At 57.4% G+C, this 13,095-nt stretch overlaps 1 protein-coding gene across 6 annotated transcripts in view; it reads left to right on the top strand.

Annotated features, from left to right (window-relative positions):
- Nucleotides 1-11,198: 11,198 nt before the first annotated feature.
- Nucleotides 11,199-13,095, top strand: part of KCNH2 (potassium voltage-gated channel subfamily H member 2) — a 33,206-nt gene continuing 31,309 nt past the window's right edge. For all 6 annotated transcript variants that reach the window (XR_014796130.1, XM_084896807.1, XM_084896805.1 and 3 more), the window contains exon 1: nt 11,199-11,652. Coding sequence is in view for 5 of the 6 variants with exons in the window: in XM_084896807.1 (XP_084752933.1) it covers nt 11,577-11,652 (76 nt within the window). In the remaining variant the exon portion in view is untranslated. The remainder of the gene's footprint in view (nt 11,653-13,095) is intronic.

Raw genomic sequence — 13,095 nt, 5'->3', positions numbered from 1 at the left:
TTTGCAGAGAGCTTCACGGAGCTCACTCTGGTCTGAGGCTCTCCCCACCGGACCCTGCTCCTTCCCTCTCTCCTTTCATAGTTGTCAGGCCTGCATCCCATCCCAGACTTTCCCTGCCTCCCTGTCATTGTTCACAGGCATTACTCCCATCAGTCTCTTATGGTTTTTAAAAATATTTTATTGATTTTTTACAGAGAGGGATAGAGAGTTAGAAACATCGGTGAGAGAAGAATCATTGATCAGCTGCCTCTTGCACACCCCCTTCTGGGGATGTGCCCGCAACCAAGGTACATGCCCTTAACTGGAATCGAACCCGGGACCTTTCAGTCTGCAGGCCGACGCTCTATCCACTGAGCCAAACCGGTTTCAGCCTTTCAGTCTCTTATGCCTCTAACTCCTTCTCAAGGTGCTTCCAGAGGGCTCTGTCCATGCACAGCCCGGTATCCTTCCCCTGGGAGGCCTTGCTCAGCACCCCCTCCATGCTCCCAAGCCCCGGAGCATCACTTGCTTGGTTCCTCCTGGGGTGGTTTTGGGGCAGTTTGCTCTGTGTCTGGAATTTCTCTCCTAAATGACCGTGTTGCTCTGGAATAACAGGTCAAGCGCTGCTCCTGTGGGATCCTGCTGGGCCCAGGACCCTGCACAGAGTAGGTGCTTTGTGTACACTGGCTTGTTTCACCGCAAATGTGTGTGCTGGGGCCACCGAGAAGGGGGTTGGCCAAGGCTGGACGGGTCTGTGTGGGCAAAAGAAGGGGTCTGGCTGGCGAAGGCGAGGGCCCCAGAAGGGGGCATTCTCTGGGCACGGGGAGGTTGGGGACAATTCAGCACAGCTTTGCTGGTGGCAGGAGCCAGCTAGTCCTAAACTGGTATTGATCTGGGCCCAAGGAGCCACCTGGGTTTTAGGAAGAGGAGGAGAAAGCCAAAGCACAGACAGAGTTGAAGGAGGAAGCTTTCTCTTCGGGGCTTTCCCTCCTCCCACTTGTCCTGGGGCTGCGGCCACCCCACCCCACGTGTCCTAACTGCCACCGGGGGACCCTGGCATTCCTGATGGTTTTGGTTCCTCTGCCTCTGGGAGGGCTCTCTCTCCTCCGCAGGACCCTGCCCAGCTCTGTCTTCCTTGCTTTGTCAGCCGTCCTGCTGGGCATTAAGGCTTCTGCCTCCCAGTGGCTGAATGCTCTTCTCAGTAGTTGCATTTTAAAGAATAATTTCTGAGCCGGAACCAGTTTGGCTCAGTGAATAGAGCGTCGGTCTGCAGACTGAAGGGTCCCGGTTTTTATGATATTCTGGTCAAGGGCATGTACCTTGGTTGCGGGCATGTCCCCAGTGGGGGGTGTGCAAGAGGCAGCTAAACGATGTCTCTCTCATCGATGTTTCTAACTCTCTATCTCTCTTTAAAAAATCAATAAAATATATTAAAAAAAGAATAATTTCTGAAAATTTTTTTTCAAGACTACAGATTTAAAGTCCCACGGATAGGGAAGAACTTTAACGTTAAGCGGTGGGACCTGAAGCTGTCAAGGGCTTTGGCGAACCTAGCCCCTTGGCCTCTGATAGGGCCTGTGTCTTCTGCCACTGGGAAGGCTGGCCCAGACCCCAACCCCCATTGGCCCTGGTAGATGAGGACCACAAACCCTCTATGGGTGAGTATCCAGGACCCTGAGGATGGCAAACCTTGCTCCAGCCTCCCTCTCAGAGCACAGAGCTGGGCAGAGCTCGAGGTGGACGCTCTGACCTTGGGCGAGGGGAGGCCTTGGCCACAGGGGTGTGTGTAGGGCTGTGGGGGCTGTGGGGGTGGAGGGTGATGGGAGCGGAAGGCCCTGGCTCTTTATAGCCCAACCCGGGGTTGTTCGGTGTGAGCTGGAAGTGCCCCACCCTCCCCACTATGAGCAGCTTCCTTCCTGCCTGCTGGCAAGGCCTGGGTGGGGAGTGAGGGGACAGGAGGGGAGGGAGCGGGGAAGTGGCAGAGGGGAGGGGATCACCCCGCTCTGACTCAGGATATAACTCATGCTGCATTGTGAGATCGGGTCCAGAAAGGTTTGCTCAGCTTCCACATTGCAAGGCGGAGGCTGGGCATTTGGGGAAAGGCTTTGGGCAGGGTCTGGGTGTCTGGGGCTCAGGCAGTGGAAGGCGCAGCCTGTCTGAAAGGGGCTCCTAGCTGGCACTGAGGACCATCCAGCAGCCCCGGCTCTTCTTGAGGCAGCCACATGGGGGCAGCAGAGAGCCAACGAGAAGAGATTGGAGCAGAGGCCTGAGCCCTGACACCCTGAGACAGATAATGAGACCAGGGTGAGTGAGGGCTAGTGTGGCCTGTGCCTGGCACCGTGTGCTGGAGAGTCAGCCCAGCCCTCTAGGACCCTAAAGCTGTGTTCACTAAGCCTGAAATTCAGCCCACCTGTCAGGACCCAGGGTCCCTTCCCTTGAGGAACCTCCCCGCTTCTGCACAGAACACTCGGGGTGTGGTGTACTGAAGACACAGAGAGCCAACCCCTCGAGGCAGCTGCTGGGGAGGTGTGCAGAGGCCCCTGTCCCACAGGGGGCTCCGAGGGCAGATGGCCCCTGTTCTGGACACTCTTCTGCCTCTTGGTCCTCAGCCTGGTAGGAAAGTCCTGGGGCCAGAGGCTTTGAGAACCCTAAGTCCTTGCTCTGGGATGATGGGTGAAGGCCAGTGAAGGAGTGAGCCTCAGGACACACCACCTAGGGACACATGCACATGCGTGTTTACACACACACACACACACTCTCTCTCTCTCTCTCTCTCTCACACATACATATATGTATATGTGCATTTGTGCATGCATGTATGCGCATATATATATATATATGTGTGTGTGTGTGTGTGTGTGTGTGTGTGTAAACACACATGTGCATGTGTCCCTGGGCAGTGTGTCCTGAGGCTCACTCCTTCACTGGTCTCCTCACCTAGTCCTGCCTCTCCAAAGCTAATTTGGACCAAGAACACGGCTGTGAATATGAATGCTGTCACATCCATGGGGACTTGAAATTACCTTTCATTCTTGTGATCCTGAGTGAAAATGAGGAGTTTTTAGGTTCAGAACCCTAAGTCCTTGCCCATGGGAGCTCCTGGGGGAGTTGCACTAATTCCTGAGACCTTGATTGTCCTGAGGGTTAGACTCTGCCTTCTGGACTACATCCTGAGCAGATTCTGTGCCTGTGTGGGGTGTGTGTGTGTGTGTGTAAGTTATGTGTGAGTGTGCATGGGTGTGAGTGTGTATATTTTTGCATACATATTTGAATATGTATATGTATATAAGTGTGAGTGACTGTGCATGTGTGTGTAAACACACATGTGCATGTGTCCCTGGGCAGTGTGTCCTGAGGCTCACTCATTCACTGGCCTCCTCACCTGGTACTGCCTCTCCAAAGCTAATTTGGACCAAGAACACTGTTGTGAATATGAATGCTGTCACATCCATGGGGACTTGAAATTATCTTTCATTCTTGGAATCCAGAGTGAAAATGAGGAGATTTTAGGTTCAGGTGGAGGTCTCTCAAATGATGACTATGGGGGCCCCTGTCTCAGGCCATGGGGGCCCTACATAGAAGGTCCCAGTTGTTAGGGATCAGTCTGACAGGCCCTGCGCTCCTTCTTCCTCCTCTCCTCCTCCTCTCTCTTTCAATCCCTCTGGCTGGCTTAGTTTCCTGGTGTGGTTGCTGTGGTGCTGGGTCTCTTGGGAACCAGGGCTTTGAGCATCGAGTGTGCCCAGCCTGGAAATTCCATAGCAACCATCACCGGAGACTGGCTGGGCATAAACCCTTCCCCTGCGTCTCAGGTGCTTGGGGAAGGGCCAGACTCTCTCTCCAAACTGGGGTGATCCCTGTACTGATTTGTGAGATATGGAGACCCTGACCCCAAACCCTGATGTAACTTCAGTTGTTGTGTGGTCTGTTTCCTGCTCTCCCAACTGGATCACAGCCCGTGACTCCCAATGACCAGCAGAGAGATGTTCCTGGCATGTTTGCTGCTGACGGTGATATTGACTTTTCTGTTGTCTGGTGCTCTAAGTCCAGCCTGGCTGCTGAAGGACTGGCGGACTCCAGTCCCTAACGGGGGTGGGGAATCTTTTTCCTGCCCAGGGCCATTTGGATATTCCTAACACCATTCGAGGGCCACACATAATTATCCACTTAAAAATTTGGCTGCTACATTTGGTCAAACGTCTAATGAACTCACCCCTAATGCCTTGACAGGGCCAGACCCAATGATTTCGTGGGCCATATACAGCCCTCCGCCTGGTGGGCTGTGTGGTCCCCATCCCTGGGAGGATCCTGATTTAGATGGTGTTCTGCCTCGTGGATCCAGAAGGGGGAGCTCTCCAAGCCTTTCTTTTTCCGGGGAGAAAGAGTCCTCTCTTCCTGGACATCCTGGGCCCATGCACTGTGACCAGCCTCTGCACTTGCCTTTCCACCTTCCCCAGCTTTATCTTCCTAAGGAAGGCTCAACACGGGGCTGCTATTCTTCAGAGGGACAGAGAGGAGGTGTCCTGACCTCTGTTCTCACTCAGTGGATCTCTCCCTAAACCCCACTCCTTGTGAAGGTTCCACCCTTTCCAGCCTTAAAATGGTCTCTTCCTTCTCTGAAGTCAAAACATTCATGGCCTGCACCACTGTTGGTATTTGGGATTTAGGCACTTCTGTGTTGGCTGCCATGAGTTGTATTTGGCTCTTGTATGTTGTCTTCATGTGTGAGCATCTTTTCTTCCAAACTTATTGAAAACTTCTTAAGGCCCAGAGCCTGGATTGTATGCCTCATAGTACCCTATGGGTCCCACCCAGCTTGGGGCACATGGAAAGTGGTGGGTAACTGTTTATGAGTAGACTGAGGAGATGATGGACTGGGGGACCTGGGGGACCCGAGTTCTCTTTTCTGGCCCTTCATGTTGGCTGCTGATCCATGGGGTGGGGTAGCTACCTGAGGAGATGGGACCAGTATTGGGTTAGCATCCACATGCTCACCCCTGACCCAGGCTGGGGCAGGCTCTGAGTTCTGCCTGATGAACTTAGCAGAATGAGCAGGGCCAGTTCTGTGGGCTGAGGTAGCCACCTCTGGATTTGGGGCTCTGTGGGTCTGTAGGGCTCTGAGTGTTTTTAAATAGGAAAATGCTGCCTTTTGGCTCTAGTATTTCACAAAGCAACAGAAACCCCCAAGGGAAAGCCCACGGCTTGCAAGTGTAAAGTTCAGGGGAGGAGTTATATCTTTTTCTTGACGGCTTAGGTGGGGGTGGAGGGGAAGGCACATTCTGGACATATGGAAGTGAGAACGCTGGCTTCTTAGCACCGATTAGCAAAGCAAGCTCTTTTAAAAATGTTTATTATTTATTTATTTTAAATTGTTGACAGTATTACATTGTCTCCCATCTCCCATTTCTTTCCCCCAAAAGCATATGCTGCTTCCTGGAGCCACTGACCAGTTCCAAAAGCATTTTCTTGCTTCGGGGTGACTGTCTAATTCACAGTGTTCCACGGACGCCCCATTCTTAATCACCCGAGTGGCCCTCTCTGCTTTCCTGCCCAGCTTGGCAAGAAGGGCTTTCAGCACCTCGGACAGGGACAGAGCTCCAGCCCTGCAGGACCTGAGCCGTCCAGAGGCCTGGGATTTCCTTCCAGGCCAGCTGCCCCGCAGGGTGGCACCAACACAGGGTGGCACCAATGAGGGGTTTGCCTCAGTATTTTCTCAGTCCCTCATAGACACCCTATAGTAACATGTCCTAGTCTCCCTTACACTCGGTTCCCCTTCCCATCAGTGACTCCTATATAGTAATTCTAGAGCTTCAAATCCCTAAGTTCTGGAGGGCTCCTCCTGGTGTCTGAGGAGGCTGAGCCTCCTCCTTCAGTCTGTTGAGTTCTCAGGCATTGGGGGGTAAGTAGATGTGTGGGAGGACTCCTGCTGGGATCTTGCTTTAGGAAGTTGCTCACTCCCTCTGTGCCTGAGAAAACCCTTCCCAATCAGGAGGGCTAGCCTTCCTGGGAAGCCCTCCTGGCTGCCCCGGGGAACTCAGAGCACACCTCCTCCAGACCCCTTCCACATACAGTCAGTTACACAGGGTCACACCAGATTCTTTTCATGACATGCCATGCCCATCAGGTCCCTCTCCCCCATTAGATTGTGAACTTCGTGCAGGTGGACTCCATACCACATGTCTTCTCTCAGCAGACCCTCCAGTGAAGAGCACACCGCAAAGGGAGTAGGAGACTGAGGAGCCTGAGGGTCTTCTCACATGTCATTAAGGCTCTCCCAGTCCACTTTTTAAACTCTGAAATAAATATGTAGGATGGACCAGGGTGCTATCTGTGGACTAACCATTGGTCTCAAGGGCACCTAGGATCCCTGAGCAGAGACAGGAGGTGGAGGTGGAGATGAGTACTGAGGGAAAATGGAGGAGACATTGATGGGTGGAAAGTATGATTGTGTGGCATTAAGAAATCATTCACTGTTGGGGCTGAAAGGAATATGAGAGATCACCTTGTTTGGTCTCCTCTTGTTACAGGTATAAGGAAAGTGACATGTAGAGATCCTTCTAAAGTTACACAACCAGCGAGCCCCTTTCCATCAGCTCTAACCTGGTCCAAGTCTTCAGCATCTCTCTCCTGGACTGCTGCACAGCTCCGTGGCAGATGTTATTTCTCCAACATGGTTGTGCCAACAGATCCCGTCACACATGCTTTTCTTATACTATGTCAGAGACACTGCTCCACTGAGAGGTAGAATCTGTGTTTCCCTCTTTGAATCTGGTTGGCCATGCTTGTGACAGAAGTTATTTATGCAACTTTTGAGGCCGAGTTATTAAAGGTGGTGCAGTTGCTGCCTGGACCTCTCTTGGGACACTGGCCCTTGGCACCCAGCCACCATGCTGTGAGGGAGCCAGGCAGCCACGAGGAAAGGCTTCGTGTAGGCGTTCTGGCCCCGGTCCTAGCTGAGGTCCCAGCTGACAGCCAGCATCAACCATCAGACGTGAAGAGTGAATGAGCCTTTCAGACCTGAGTTGAGTGGAACAGACACAAGTGGTTCCTGCTGCACCTGCCCAAATGGCAGACCCATGAGCAGAATGAATGCTGCCATTGATTTAAGCCATGGGATTTGGCAAAGCTGTCAGGCAGCAACAGTAACTGAAACACCTCGTATCTGCCTGTTTCCCCAAACTATTTTACGTGTTTCAATACTTCAACTGACTTTTATTAGGTACAGAATGCATGCTAGGGTCTGTTCAAATACACACGTGATTTCTATGTTTGTAGACAATACATTTCAGTTGCCACTATTTTTTGTGTTGTTTTTTGGCACACAGAATAAAAACCAAACTTCTCAGTCCTCCACCAATGGCTCCAGTCTCTATGCCTTTGCTCATGTTGTCCCTTCCACCTGCCGTGCTTCTATCCTGCCTCATCCCGACCTTCGACCTTCAGGGACATGCTCCAAAACTTTCTCCCTTCGCCAGGTCCTCTTGCACTCCTCCTGTGAATGTGGCCAACACTTTCTGGTAACCCCACTCAGCGCAGACCGCACAGTTCTGCCTGCCTACTGCCTCTCTCAGCCTCAGTAGCCTGAGTACCTGGAGCAGAGATCCTGGGCTATCTTCCTGTCTGTTTCTTCTCTAGTCCACCCCTCCCCCCCAAATCTGGCGCAGGGACCAGTACACAGGAGGCCTCCAGTAAACATTTGTTGACGTAACTAGTAGCAGAACCAGAATTAGAAGTCAAGTCTTCTGAGTCCTAGTCTCCAGCATATCTTTTATATTTTTAATTTTATTGATTTTTAGAGAGAGAGGAAGGGAGAGGGAGAAACATGATGTGAGAGGGTAAGGTCCATCAGCTGCCTCCTGCACGCCCCCTACTGGGGATTGAGCCCAAAATCTGGGCTTGTGCCCTAACCACTGGGAATCAAACCAGCAACCTTTAGGTGCCCGGATGACACTCAACCAATTGAACCACACTGGCCAGGGCTCCTCAGCATATCTTATTTGCTTCGTTTTATAGCACCACAGCAAGGAAAAAGCCCCGTCATTGGTATGTATCAGGTTGGTGGGAGAAGACCTGGGGTATGGCCTGGGTGTGTGGGGTCTGTGTGATGGGGTCGCTGCTTGTGAGGCTGCAGGTGGCAATAAGGAGGGAGCACAGGTTCCTGGCTATGGGTTTCAGGTGGGTCCTTTCCTCCCGTCCTCCCTCCTCCCCTCCCTCCCATCCTTTCTGGCCTTTAGCAAGCCCTGAGCACCCACTTCTGGAGAAGAAACATGCAGTTTCATTGCTCTTTCTCTCCTCAACTAGGCCCTATATGAAAGCACCTGCACCTTCAGGACCCCACTGTCAGGAAGAGCAAGGCCCCACCGAGCACTCTGAGCTCCCGTGCACAGGGAGGCTGTGGTGTTCTCCCTTCCCAGGGGCTCTGAGGCACCATCCCCCCAGCTGCTCCCCAGCCCCTGTGATTGTCACTTGCTCTCCTGGCTCGCTCCTTGGGGGTCCACAGAGGGAGGCTGCAGTTTCTTTCTTCCTCCCAGGATGTCCTGGCGTGACTCCCTCAGACTGAGCAGCACAGAGGGTGGGATGGGCAGGATGTTTGCCACAGACTCTCCTCCTCAAATTGTCTCTGTGAGCTGGGAGGAGCCTAGCGTCTCACTGTCTGTACAGCGAGGGTCTCTCAGCCACAGGCAGGGTGGGGAGAGCTCTTCCCAGGACCGGTCCCTGCAGATGGCTCTGTGAGCGGAAGTTGGGGAGGGACGGATCCCAGTTGCTCCGGGTATTAAGGTTGGGCACTTGCCTCTTTCCCCCAGGTCCAGGGGTAGTGGAAGTGGGAAGGGGAGGGGCAGGGAGGCTTCAGCCCACATGTTGCCTTTGCCTTTTGGTGCCTGACACCTGTGGGCCCAGGAAGAATGCCTTTGGGGAGAGCTTGTCCCCATCTGACAGCCTCCCTTACTTGTCCCAGTTCTTGGCTGTGGGGGTGGCTCAGTGAAACTGCCTTCAGGCTCTCCTTTCAGCCTCCTGGAAGAGAGAGAGAGAGAGAGAGAGAGAGAGAGAGAGAGAGAGAGAGAGCGAGCTCCTGCCTGCCTCTGTGCCCAGGAGGGCTGCTTTGAGCCGTGACACTTTTATTTTGGGAAGACCAAGGGCCCCTCAGATTCCTCTGTCCGCCTAAGCAGCTAGGAAGAGAGCAGATGCCTGTCCTGGGAGCATGGGTACTGGAGTGTGGACAGCTGTCTGGGCTGGATGAGTAGCACCCCGCCCCCCAGCCCCCACAGCCTGGCTCTTCCTCACCTTAGGTCTGGAGAAAGAGGGACACTATCTGCAGATGTCACTGTCATGTCCTCTCTCCCACGCTCATCATTACTGCAGGCCCTTTCTCGCTCTCTAGATCCCCAATCTGAGGGGCGAACACACCACTCAAATGGGAATCACCCTGGAGGTAATCCAGGGGGTGGTGGAGGGTGGGGGAGGTGCTAGGCCAGTCTGACTATAGGCTGGGTTTTGCCCTGCACCCGAGATGGGCTGTTGTGCCTGATGCCAGCACAAAGGACGGGGACTCTGTGCCACTGAAGGCCCTGGGAATCTTGGGGGCCAAGTGAAGATGCATGAGGGGAAGCTGCTGGAGGTGGAGAGGGCCGAAGGGATGAGATGACTGGTCTTTTTTAGCATCAGCTGGGAGAGCCACCTCCTTCTCTCCCACTGGCTGCCTCCCTGAGTCACTGCCCACCCACCAGCAAATAAAAAAGGGTGTCACCTGCTGGCCTCTGGCCCCACTGTTTGTGTCTTTTTGCTCCGGGGTGATAGGTGAGAGTCTAGATAGGTCTCTGTAAGACCTCTTTCTCTTCGCTTTTCTTATTTCAGACTCCGCGCTTCCTTCTCTGGCCTTTGTTCCTCCCTTCCCCCACATCCCAGGAAGGTTCTCCCTGGTGACAAGGCCCACCCCCTAGCTCCAAGGACAGAGGCAGCTGCAAGCCCTCAGGGGCCCCCACTTGGCCCCATCCATCTAGCCGGGTCTCTGATCTGGGCTGCAGGGAAGGGGACCCGGCAGGCTGCCGGCTCGTCCCCGCCTGTCGGTACAGCTGTCAACACTCACCTTTCCGCCCTGGCCTTCCCAGGGCCCTGCCTGGCTGCTGGAGCCAGGGACACCGCGCCCGGAGACCCTCACTCAGACCCAGGCAGGGGACAGGGAGGCGACAGACAGACACCCTGCCTGCCCTTGATCATCCTCAGGCCTCCTTGCCTAAATAAGGGAGCTGCAGCTGCAGCAAGCCAGCTGGCGGGGGGGAGGGGCCGCGGCGAGGCCAGGGCTTTCCGAGGGGCTGGGCCGCGGCAGCGCCTCAGCCCCGAGCCCGCCCATTGGGCCTGCCCCGCAGCCGCGAGCTGCAGACGGGGGTGGGGGGAGGGGGGGCCGCTAGCACAGGGGATCCCCAGGCTGGAACCTCGCGCTCGGGGGCTTTTCTTTGATCCCGCAGCTAACTGTCAGAATGTCCCTCTCCGTAGAGGAGGGCCCAGAGTAACCCCCGAGAGGGCCGGGTGTGCGTGCGTGTGTGTGCGTGTGCGTGTGTGTCAGTGTGCGTGTGTGTCAGTGTGTGTGTGTGTGTGTGTGTGTGTGTGTGTGTCAGTGTGTGTGAGTGTGTGTGTGTGCGTGTGGGTGAGGGCGTCCTGCTGGGTGCACGCCCCCCTCAATCTCACCCACTGTTATCTCAATTCGCGGTTGGCCGGGGCCTCCAGACTGTCTTGCCCTTCACGTTTCTCGGGTCTCCCCGGACCCCGCGGTCGTCCTCTCTGGCCCAGGCCTCGACCTGTCACCTGCGGCCATCCCCAGGCGCGTGCGGGGTGCACCGGCGGCGCCCGGCGCGGTGGGGAGCCGGGCCAAAGGGACCCGCCCTCTCCCTTCATGTCAGGCTCCCCCGGCCCTGGGGCGCAGGGGTGGGGGGGGGGCGGGATCCCCGGGCCCCGCCCCGCCGGCTGCTGCACCTGTCCTGCAGGTTCCCTAAGGCCCCTGCCCCTCCTGGGGCGCGCGCCCCGGGGACTGGGGGCAGAACGCGGGGCTGGGGGAGCCCTCGGCGCGGCGCAGCCAATGGGCAGGGCGGGTGCCGGGGTGTGTGCGGGGGGGTGGGGACGGGGTGTGCAGGGGGGTGGGGAGAGGGCGGCGCTGCGGCGCGGCGGGAGGGGGCCGGGAGGGAGGCGGGGGCCGGAGCCGAGGGGCGCGCGCCGCGTTAACCCTTCCGCGGCCGGGCCGAGCCGCCAGCGCAGCCCGAGCCGCCGGCGCCGGAGCCGCTGGGGCGCGGAGGGCGGGAGCCGGAGCGCGGGGCCGGGGAGCGGAGCGCGGCGCGGGGACGCGGCGGAGCGGGGCGGCGGCGCGGCGGGGGCCGGCGGACAGGTGTGAGGGCGGCCCGAGCCCGGCGGCTCCAGGCCGGGCCCGCGTCCCCCGGAGTCGGGAGCGCAGCCGGGCACTCCACGCCCGCAGCCCGGCCCCGGCCCCGCCCGTGCTCGGCTTGGCCGCGGGGTACGGGGACCACGGCGAGGCAGGGCCACCCGAAGCCCAGTGCTGGGCCGGGCCGGGCCGGGGTGGGTGGGGGCCCGCCCGGCCCGCCCATGGGCTCAGGATGCCGGTGCGGAGGGGCCACGTCGCGCCGCAGAACACCTTCCTGGACACCATCATCCGCAAGTTTGAGGGCCAGAGTGAGTGGGGGAGGGGCCGGCGGGCCGGGCACGGGGCGGGGGGCGAGCTCTTCCCAGTGTGACTGGGGGGCGGGGGGGAGGGGGCGTGCCTGGGACGAGTGCATCTGCCAAGTGCGAGCCAAAGGGGCTGCTGGTGTCCTCAGGGCGCTGGCCAGGGGTCGAGGGGGGCGAGGCTTGGTGCTGGGGGCCGCGGGACCCGGTGTTGGGGCGCCGGGTGGGAGGCTAATTCAGTCTTCCGGGACGGGGAGGGTGTGTGACGCTGAGTGTGCGGGGCAGGGAGACGGGATGGGGGTGTGCAGTATCCCTCACTCTGGGTGCCTGGATGTGGAGGGCTGTGTGGGTGCAGGGACAGGGGAGTAGGTATCTCCCAAACTGTGGGACCTCAACAGGACGTAGGGGTGCCCGTCAGCATGCAGGATCGTTGCCTAACCTGCTCCTGGGTGTGTGGGATGTGTGTCTGTCACCCATGAGTGTGGCCCTGCCTGGGCATGGGGAGGTGTCTTAGACCGGGCTACACACTGTGGGTGAGAGGATGGCATAGGCTGAACCCCAGTTGTGAGGGTCTAACGGCCCCAATGCAGCGCTCCCATGTTGTGGGTTTTCCTGCCTTGAGCCCCTTGGTGGGGACTCAGCACCCTGAACTGGCCTGGGAGGAGAGGCTTCCAGAAACGAACGTCCCAGGCTGGGCGAGGGTGCTGGCGTGGGCTTTGCACCTGCCCGGTGTGTGTTGTGCACCGTGGTGGGTGTGACTGCCCAGGGCCCGGGGAGCAGAGCGCTGGTGACATTCCTTGCCCAGGACCCTGTGGACACAGGACAACGTGTGCTTGTAGCAGTGGTGGGCAGAGGGAGGGGTCAGCTCGATGCACAGCGTTGTCTGAGCGAGGAACACGATGATCCCGAGGGGAGGAGGCTGCGGTGGCGGAGGGCCCCGGGGCAGGGGCTTTCTTTCCCACAAGCTCCAGGGGAGCGTGCAGGCACCTGCGCTGGGATCTGGGGGCCTGGCTTCCGGCCCTTCTTCTGCCACCGTGACCTTGAGCGAGTCTCTTCCCTGTCTGAGCCTCAGTTTCCACATCGGGGACGAATGGGGGCATGAGACGAAAGGAGCCCGTCAGGTCCCTCTGACAGTTTTCCAGGAGCTCAGGGAAGGGGTGAGGGTGGGGCCTGCCTTCGAAGAAACTCCTCTTCTCTCCAGGCCCGCAGCGGGTGCCAGGTGGTTTTCCTTCCTCCTCTGAAGCTGGGGGGTGGATTGCCTTGGACGGAGGTGGAGATGGAGGCTGGATCTGGGGTCTTTGTAGGTGACAGAGAGCCCTGACTGGGGTGGCCACTGCCTGAGGCCCAGGGAACTGACCTAAAGATGACCCAACTTCAGAAAGTAACTTCCTGGAGGCCAGGGCAGGGGACTGCGGAGGAAGGCAGGGGCGGCCAGGTCCTGTGGCCTCGCCT

This window comes from Pipistrellus hanaki, assembly GCF_964339955.1.
Source record: "Pipistrellus hanaki genome assembly, chromosome: 10".
Lineage (NCBI taxonomy): Eukaryota > Metazoa > Chordata > Mammalia > Chiroptera > Vespertilionidae > Pipistrellus > Pipistrellus hanaki.
Note: the sequence above shows the minus strand (reverse complement) of the source record. Positions and strands in the feature narration are given on the sequence as shown.